Here is an 8,850-nt window from a genome sequence, read left to right on the forward strand (position 1 = left end):
ACGCGTCATGCCCGGCCTGCGCGGCACACCAGCAGGGATAACAACGAGTTCGACGCCGTCAAGGGCCTTGCTGAGGTCCTCCTTGGCGTAGCCCGTCACCTTGGCGGGAGAACAGATGTGGGAAAGGTCTGCAGCAACGCCAGGCGCACCGCGAACATCGTAGCAGCTGATTGCAGACACCAAAGGATTGTTCTTCATCAAGAGGGCAAGGGGCTGGCCAATGCCACCAGCGGCACCAAGGACGGCAACCTTGCTGAGGCAGGCGGCAGAAGTGCGCATCATCGCTCGTACTTTCTGTGTATTACTTGATCGTGTGTTGTTGTTGTTGTGTTTTGGCTTGTTTTGTCGGGAACTGCAATTCCGGGCAGCCCAAAAACATGACGAGAGGAAAACGTGAAAGAAAAAGATCGTACGTTTCAAAAGGCAGCATTTATGATGTGGCAGTGGAAACGAGTCGAATGAGCATCGGACACTGGCAAGTAAAATAGAACGGACCCACACTCACAAAGAAAAGAGGAAAAAAGAGGCGAGTGTAAGGAAGCATGGAGGAAGAGGTCCAATGAGGTAAAGAGAGAAAGAAGTTGCCGATAACATCCACCACGAAGGTGCGATTTCCACTGTCCAGCTAGCCGGTAAGAAGCATCCGGAGCGAGTAGAACGCCCATGCATACAAACTACGGAAAAATGGAATGGTCGACAGAGACCCTAAACAAGGCAAAACATCATTTTTGTTATGTGGCAGCCTTCGGCCCCTCAATATCAATTGCAGCGACCTAACTGAATATACCTTTGTTTAACGTTAAGATCCTCAACTCCCGGGACCACGTGCCATCATCGTTACAATCGCACCGCTTGTCCAAAACAGTGGTTTAGCTGAGAATGATCGCTCGTGATCGTTAGTGTGTGCACCATAAAAGCAGCAGTGACGTACGTTTTCAACGGAAATTATTGGAGTTATCAACGCACCCACCCATGCCTTGGTTCTGCACAAACTTACACAGATTGACACGACGAAGAATATTTAGACAAACAAAAACACAAAACGAAAAAAAAAAAAACAACCAATAGGAGTAAATAAAGTGTACGGAAAAAGTAGGCTTCCGGCTCTGACGCTAGCTCTTTCGGTTATCCATTTCCGCACAGACGGTGATGCGCATGCATCACCTCTTACTTCCCTACCCCCACTGCAAGTAAAGAGGGATAAAAAAAACAACAACAACAACAATTGCGCCGACAGAAAAAAAAAAAAACAACAACAACAACAACTTGCACCTGCAACCAAACCTTCTGTGGTCCACAGACACACAGAGAGAAAGAAAATAAAACAATGGAAGGCAAGACACGGTCCCTAATCGCCAAGTCATTTGTCCTCTTTCTTTAATGATTAGACTTTGATGTTGTTGGAGAAGACGTACATGTATACATATATCTATATATATATATATATAGATATATATATATACATACATATATATATATATAGAAAGATGGGAGGGGGGTGTTGGGGGGTTGGCTTTTACTTATAAGTAGATGAACACACATCTCTTCTTTCAACAAATTATTTTAGCCCTAGGCGAATGGCAACAGGGTCGAGAATGGCCATGATTGATTTGCGCACTGCCTCAACAGGACGATTGGCATCGAGACGTTCAAAAACTCCTTTTTCCTTGTAATGCAGAATCAAGGGTTCATTTTCCTTACGGTAAGTCTCAAGGCGCTTCTTTACAACTTCCTTGGTGTCGTCTGCGCGCTGGGTTAGGGGTTCACCAGTCACATCGTCTCTGCCTTGTACCTTTGGCGGGAGAAATGTTTCGTGATAGGTGCGACCGCTAGGACGGTGCAGCCAGCGACCGCTGGTACGTGCAACTATAACCTCGTCAGGGGCGTCAAATAGTATGACCTTGTCAACTTTTTCGCCTGCTTCCTCCATTAGCTCCGCCTGCCGTAGCGTGCGAGGATAACCATCGACAACGTAACCGTACTTACACTCGGGCTTCGCAATGCTCTCCTTCAGTATGCCAAAGACAATATCATCCGACACGAGCCCACCCGCATCCATTGTGGCTTTTGCCTTCATTCCGTATGAGGTCTTCTTTGCAACGGCATCACGAAGCATGTCGCCAGTTGACAGGTGGCAGACTCCGTAGCGCTGGGTTATAAAAGGACTCTGTGTCCCCTTCCCGCAGCCGGGTGCCCCCATCAAGACAAACTTCATGGTGTAGGTGTTGTGCGCGTGGCTTGCTTATTCTGCAGAGAAAGATGGGTAGGAAGCCAAGGAGGAAAATCCAGTGAAAGGCGCAGATGAAATCATCACAATGGTCACACGCAAAAACAAAAACAAATAATAGTAAGCGTCATGCATGAAGAGTTTTCATACACACACACACACACACCGCAGTGAGGGCGGGGCCTGCCTGATGTGAATGCGTGCCTCCCACCGACGAGCAAACAATAGGCATTAACAATTCAGAAGGATAACGACTCACACAGGGAGATGGAATAGAAAAATAGGGACTCCACTCTTCTTGTCATCGTAGTCTTTTTTTTCCCGTTTCCTTCTTTAATTGCTTTCATGTAATCAAGTGCGATTCACCTGTTCAAGCGCAACAATAGAAACCAATTAACAACAACAAAAAAAAAAGAACGACGCGCCTCTCCCCATCTTCCTTTAACCTTTCCTACACCTACACCTACACCTGCTCCTCCATCTCCTCCTCATACTCCTGCGGTTGTACCCCTCCAAGTACCACAGAGCCGTAGCGTCTCAGCAGTTCCTCTGGAGGAAGTGGTGGAAAAAGCAGATGACGTATCTGAGTCAACCTCTCGTACTTTGGGTACCCACACTCGTTCACGGGAAGGACTACTGCTTTTACTCCCATCACCTGCTCCTCTTTCCCCGTCGACCAGCGCACCGCAAGACAGCGATGATGACAATCATTGCTGTAACAACGGAGCTTGATTGACGCGTACGTCAGATATAACTGCGGATACGTCCCACGATGCGCACGACCTTGATTCAGGCAATACCTTGACACTTTTTGTTGCACATAATAAGCCCGAATACCATCCTGGTACTGCACACTCACCCGATCCCCCATGATAGGGGGCGTCACCCCACACCGATTGCTTCTAGCTTCATGATTATCTTTAACCATAATCCCACCTCCACCACAACCATTGTATGCGGCGCACAGGCAGCGAAAAACTTCCGCCACAAGTTCCTTCACATGCTTATCATGCACAGGTATACGAACACCATCACGGTGTGGAGGCCTCGGCACCGCAAAGGGGTCACAACATTTTTCCACACTTCGTTCCTCACCTGTGTTCTGTTCAAACGCAATGAGACGAAGCGAACCGGCATCCGACTCCGCATCCATTCCTATGGGAGCCTTGTCTCGTTGAATCGCAGCAAGGTCAAACACGGCAGATACAAAATTTTGGCGATACCTTTCATCAATTTCACTCGCGATTGGGAGACATGGCACATACTTGGACAAGAAATCAAAAAGATCCTTATTGCCAATCGCAGTCTTACCCGGTATTACGGGTAACAAAAACCTGAATAGAAAAAAAAGCTTTGTAATCATGCGGTGCTGATGCTGTCGATGTGCTGATGAAGCGACCTGATGTAAGAAAGAAAGATCTATATGCTGCACCACTAAAGGAGCCACCGCGCCGACGTCAACCTCAGGGACAAAAATTGACTGTGAAAACTGAGAAACAGCCAAACGCATTAGGTCAAGCCCCGCAGCGTCTACAGGACAAAGCCCGGTAGAAGATAGGGCCTTCACATTATACGGCAACCTAAACGCCCGCCAACGCGTGTAGACACCAAAGTCAATGCACTGCCGCAGCATACGGTAACGGCAAACCGAGTTGGAATTTTCAGTCGATGAAAGAGCCACATCCAGTTCTTCTCGAACCCGCAACATGAACTTATGTAGCTCCCTCACATTGGCAAATGCAGTATTGCTATCCAGACGAAAATGAACATGAAAACTTAGCTTGCTCTCTCGGGAGCTAATCAAAGGACTAGTTTCCTCTTCTTCTTGTCCCACCTCCGCCATACCCTCGCTCCCAGCACGCCTACTCGTGTTCATATCGTTCTGTACAATCACGGAGCTCGTCAGCACCACGCACTCCCGCAGTTTGGACCCTGTTTCTGCCTCCACTTTATCCCGCAGAAACCGTAATATTTGACCCAGGCAGTCTTCAACAGAAGCCGTTGTCGCCTCTGACACCGGTAAAGGACTTGGCCCATGTCTCTCCCCTGCGTCAAATTCTGTCTCTTCTCCCTTCTTCTCCTTCAACCATGGAAATGGTATAGGACAGTCGATATCAAAGAATGGGTCCACTGCGGCGTTTTCGTCCACCAAAACGTAGAGGTTACGCTGGTGGCACATCGGGATTGCGTCAACAAAAGAAGCCAACTCTTGCCGAGGTAGCGTGTTAAACATCTTCCCTCCAGATCCACTACGATTGTCTGCCGCAATGACAAGGGCACCGTGATCAACCACATAGCGTCGGTTCGAGATAGCATCTAGTCTTGTGTGGTAGAATGAGCGGGGGATGCTGTTTGGGTCGGGGCGTTTTACTGTTCCTGTGGCCAGCAACAAAGAGGTGGAAGGCACTGCTGGGTGGACTGCCGCCTGCTCTCGAGAATCAGGGGTTTGAAACAACGTGTGATGTTGCGATGCAGCGCGCCAATACTGATCTGCCAGCACTGCCACCGCCCCAAAGCAGCTATTTAACACCGACATCACGGCGTCATCAAGAGTGCCCGCCTGTGGCAGGGGCGAGTCCGAGCGAATGTGCAACACACCGGCACTTGGACCTGTCAAGGCAAATATAGCGTTTACGGAGGTTCCCTTCGTCTCATGGCGTGGAGCCTTTGTGCGGGGCTCCATCAGCCCACAACGCCCCCTGCAGGAAGCGAAGGCAAGGAGGGGACTCCGTGACACGCCCACAGTTGCGATACAGAAACGATAAGAATCAAAAAAGGTGTGGAAAGTACCAAAGGAAGGTCAAAAAAAAAAAAAAGAACGAACAAAGTTCAAAAAAGTAACAACTCATTCTAAACTCAAAAAATATAACCACGAACGAGATTAAGTAATTCTCGTTTCGCCGGAAGAGAAATGACCATGGGACTGATGAATAAAAAAAGTATATATATATATATATATATATATCAATGCCACGCATGATTTCGATGCATTGACAAAAGACGAAGCGACTGCTCAATATCTGTCATAGCCATGTCGCTCCGACGAATACAGTCCAAAAGAGCTAAGGAGTGTGGAGAATAGCTGTCGATGTCCCTATTGAACTTGACACTTGTTAACACCAAAGACACGAGATCCATCCTCGCCTGAAGACGCCCTTCTAGAATAAGCTCACGCAAGACCTCTTGTAATTCTCCAAGTGGGATAGACAACTGAACCGCCGCCTTCCTCATGTCAAGACGTAAAAACGCATTGGCGTATCCCAAGACGACTGACTGTACGACCAAACGGTGGAGAACCTCACTATGCTTGCAAGCAAAAATATCGGTTTTTAAAAATGAAAAGTTCAGCACGGAGGCAACATCGAAAAATACTCCCCATTTGGCTAGTTGTAAGGCCTGAACGAGTGCACTGGCGTCAGGCACATCCTCCCAAAGAGACATAATGTCCATTCGGGTAACCAACTCGAGTGCCTCCGCGCGTGGCAACGCCGCAATGGCAGAAAATAACACCATCACCCCCAACTGTGGCCCTGAAGTAATCGACGCCTCGACAAGTTGTCGCAGATTGTGACCTCCCGAGAAGGGCCCAAGGGCGTTAACGGCACCGCCGATAGACGCGGCAACTTGCAAATGATTCCTTTTTTTGTTGAACTCCTCAACGGCAGGGGACCACCCCGCGACTCGTAGGCCTTTCTCTGTGAAGACGCAAGCAAAACCGTAAAAATTTTGATCCACAAACATACATAAACTTCGCGCAATTGAGAAAAAAAGCATGTACTCCTCCATTTCAGAAATCATATTCTCCACGCTTCGCTGCTGTGGTGCCAAAGGCGATGGACCACAACCCTGTACCTGCAAGAGGTACTCCGCAGCTTGTGTCATAAGGGTGGCTGTAGCGGTCCCAACAAGGCCCCGGACCGCCTCCAGATTACCTGCACCCAGCCAAAGCTCCACGCTGCGCCGGATAACCTCCAACTGAACAAGGACGGATTCCACCCGATTCAAAATAACACTTGCTTGATGCAGGGATGAGGCCAATACTGAAAGACGACTCATGGCCTTACTCATTGCCCCGTAGTCACGCAGATCCGCGTAAGCTTCCACCACCCGCATCTGATCACGTACTTCACGTAGTTCTTTCGATTCTAAACGGCCTCGTTTCATTGTCACCAAAGGAGTTTGATGCGATTCACCAACAACATCCTCGATAAATGGCAATTCCACGCACGATGCGGCAGACTGCAAGACAGCTTCTGCACGTGCACATACCGAAGCTTCTTGCGCTGCAGAAATCACACAATCCTCCGCAGGCCAATCAGGATGCTCCTCACAGGAACGACGAAACTGATCAATCTCACATACACTAAAGCCACTCGTAAGGTACTCCACTGCAGCCGACAAAAACCGACGGCGCGTGTCTGGGCAAAGTTGCACGTTCGCATCAAGACCAAAGAGAATGTGCGTCACACGATTGTAACGTTGCTGCTTTGGAGCGCTTTCAACAAGAAGTCCGATAGAAAGCTCCATACAGCAGTTCCTCTTGCTCCCCTCACTCCTTCCCCAACAATAGCAAGAACAAAAAATGGAGTTTGAACCCCCTCTAACTTCAGAAGGAGGACAAAAAAAAATGGATACCACGCTCTTCTCCAATAAAGAATTCTGGTTCTTGCAGCCGCCAGCAGCTCCAATCAAGAAACTAGGAGAAAAGGAAAAACAAGTGCAGTACGGCTACCAAAGCAATAAAGAAGCCTGCAGAAAAAAAAAAAAAAAAGAGCCTAGCGTTCTAAATATCGCTGACCACATTTTATGCCTGCAATCACCACCAATACCTGGGGTATGGAGAACGACTACATAGCGAATTGTTCAATATCCACGCGCACAAAAACAAGACAATACAACCAAGAAGAGCGGGCAACAAGACAAATAAAAATCCTTGATCATGATAATGCGCATTAAGTGGTGCAAGAGCTGCCGACACACATGTCGCACTCGCAGGAGGATGAAATGTATTCGTTACGCACAAGAGCACAAGGTGTAGGCCAACCACTACGGCTGCTGCACATTTAAATCCAAACGCTTCGCTAGGTAAAAACTGAAAAATATTCGCAAACAAAACCCCAATAATGGCTGCCGTGATGTGAGAAAAAAATAATGCACGGGGCTGTGCCACCGGAGCGCCAGGAACACTGAAAAGGATAGTGGCACTGGCGCCAAAAGAGGGAAGAAAAATGCTCAGGTGAGTTAGATGTAAATGAAGCACGTAAAACTCGATGAGCGCCAATACAACCATCGCAACACAGGTAAAAACAAAGGTCACCAATAAATCCCACGAAGGAAAAAACCAAACATTTTCTTAGATCGATCGTAGCCTGTTAGTCGAGACCAATACCACCGCGGAAATTCATGCAGCGGTGGCCACAGTCCTAAAATTGCCTTCAATAAAGAAGATGCGTTCGGCGTCTCGTTCCCAGTGCCTCCGTAAGGTGCATGTTCCTCAACGGGTGTTACGTGCCCATGCACGTCAGAACCTTGGGCCCGTGCGCCAATGGAGGGAGAAGTATCTCTAGGGAGGTACGCGGCCTCGGCTCGAAGCACGGTTTGCAATGAATGCTGCACCTGTCCTTCATCAGGATTGTGGCTGATCCCCAAACCTTCACCGTCTGCCCTGACAATCCCAGTGGAACTTGGGCTCCGCATCCCCCAATTGCCCACAGTATAGCCGTGAATACGCTACCTACACGCCTTTGGCTGACAAAACGTTAGTTCCTCTTACAAAACCTTTATAGCACAATAAATTTGAATAAAATGTGAAACACAATTGGTGAATTGGGGAGTTGTAACGCTGAAACGCCCAGCACTGTGCTTCTTTTCTCACAGCATCACCGCAATTCATGCATACAACAGTAGAGAACCAGCAGGAACCAAAACCAACGGTATATATATATATATATATATAACGTGCGTACAATATTGTAAAGAATTCCTCTGCGCGGTCATCCTCGTCAACACATCCTCCCTCAGTTTGAAACAAAAAGAAGATGCAAGACCTGCTGCGTGGCACCTTAAACCTGTTACAAAAAAATAGATACACATGTCCTATTATTGCCACACCCACTGCCACCATGTGAATATAGTGACGGCAGCCAAAATATAAAAACAAATAAAAAACCTTTGCTATTACATTCTCTCTCTTTGTTTATTGAAGGAAAGGCATAACGAAAAACCAAAAATTAAAATTAAATATACAAACTTACCCCCAGCCCAGCAGACATGCATCCATCTTTCTGGTTGCCAGAAGAGGGAATGCGACCAGGCGTATTAGTTAATTCATCACATTTGTAAAGGCAGGGGGTACGGCTAGGCGTGGGAGCAGGCACGCACCTCTCCAGGGACGAGGCCACCATCGGCCAACTCCACACCGCACGGAGACGCAAAGACGGAGACGGAGACGGAGCTCCTCAATTGAACTTTTGGCTCCAATGAGGCCTCCAAGCGGCAGTGCAGTCGTTGTGTCCCCTCACTGCCTGACGAGGGCGAGGACAACCGTGGCGGCGCTCTGGTTGAGGTTCCAGGCGTTTTCGGTCGAACGGACGACGCGTTGGAGGCCGCCGCAGAACGAACTC

At 48.3% G+C, this 8,850-nt stretch overlaps 6 protein-coding genes across 6 annotated transcripts, besides 6 other annotated features; 1 reads left to right on the forward strand and 5 right to left on the reverse strand.

Moving 5' to 3' along the window:
- TraAM80_09302 (uncharacterized protein) lies at nt 1-309 on the forward strand (the record flags this gene model as incomplete). Its single annotated transcript, XM_029385994.1, has 1 exon — nt 1-309. A coding segment is annotated over one exon (309 nt), but the record flags the coding sequence as incomplete, so codon positions are not given.
- Nucleotides 310-312: 3 nt separating this feature from the next.
- Nucleotides 313-346: a microsatellite.
- A 679-nt stretch (nt 347-1,025) lies between these two features.
- Nucleotides 1,026-1,065: a sequence feature (A-rich).
- A 137-nt stretch (nt 1,066-1,202) lies between these two features.
- Nucleotides 1,203-1,266: a microsatellite.
- Nucleotides 1,267-1,418: 152 nt separating this feature from the next.
- Nucleotides 1,419-1,482: a microsatellite.
- A 76-nt stretch (nt 1,483-1,558) lies between these two features.
- TraAM80_09303 (adenylate kinase) lies at nt 1,559-2,215 on the reverse strand (the record flags this gene model as incomplete). Its single annotated transcript, XM_029385995.1, has 1 exon — nt 1,559-2,215. One exon carries the CDS (start codon nt 2,213-2,215, stop codon nt 1,559-1,561), a length of 657 nt encoding a protein of 218 aa, XP_029234130.1.
- A 157-nt stretch (nt 2,216-2,372) lies between these two features.
- Nucleotides 2,373-2,393: a microsatellite.
- A 297-nt stretch (nt 2,394-2,690) lies between these two features.
- On the reverse strand, nt 2,691-4,910 carry TraAM80_09304 (uncharacterized protein; the record flags this gene model as incomplete). Its single annotated transcript, XM_029385996.1, has 1 exon — nt 2,691-4,910. One exon carries the CDS (start codon nt 4,908-4,910, stop codon nt 2,691-2,693), a length of 2,220 nt encoding a protein of 739 aa, XP_029234131.1.
- Nucleotides 4,911-5,191: 281 nt separating this feature from the next.
- TraAM80_09305 (uncharacterized protein) lies at nt 5,192-6,754 on the reverse strand (the record flags this gene model as incomplete). Its single annotated transcript, XM_029385997.1, has 1 exon — nt 5,192-6,754. The coding sequence occupies one exon, from the start codon at nt 6,752-6,754 to the stop codon at nt 5,192-5,194; it is 1,563 nt and encodes a 520-aa protein (XP_029234132.1).
- Nucleotides 6,755-7,043: 289 nt separating this feature from the next.
- TraAM80_09306 (HPP family protein) lies at nt 7,044-7,517 on the reverse strand (the record flags this gene model as incomplete). The annotated part of the gene is made up of 1 exon (XM_029385998.1): nt 7,044-7,517. The coding sequence occupies one exon, from the start codon at nt 7,515-7,517 to the stop codon at nt 7,044-7,046; it is 474 nt and encodes a 157-aa protein (XP_029234133.1).
- Nucleotides 7,518-7,540: 23 nt separating this feature from the next.
- Nucleotides 7,541-7,924, reverse strand: TraAM80_09307 (uncharacterized protein; the record flags this gene model as incomplete). The annotated part of the gene is made up of 1 exon (XM_029385999.1): nt 7,541-7,924. The coding sequence occupies one exon, from the start codon at nt 7,922-7,924 to the stop codon at nt 7,541-7,543; it is 384 nt and encodes a 127-aa protein (XP_029234134.1).
- Nucleotides 7,925-8,161: 237 nt separating this feature from the next.
- Nucleotides 8,162-8,183: a microsatellite.
- Nucleotides 8,184-8,850: the final 667 nt, after the last annotated feature.

Source organism: Trypanosoma rangeli, assembly GCF_003719475.1.
Source record: "Trypanosoma rangeli strain AM80 chromosome Unknown Tra_15.4_contig_00554, whole genome shotgun sequence".
NCBI lineage: Eukaryota > Euglenozoa > Kinetoplastea > Trypanosomatida > Trypanosomatidae > Trypanosoma > Trypanosoma rangeli.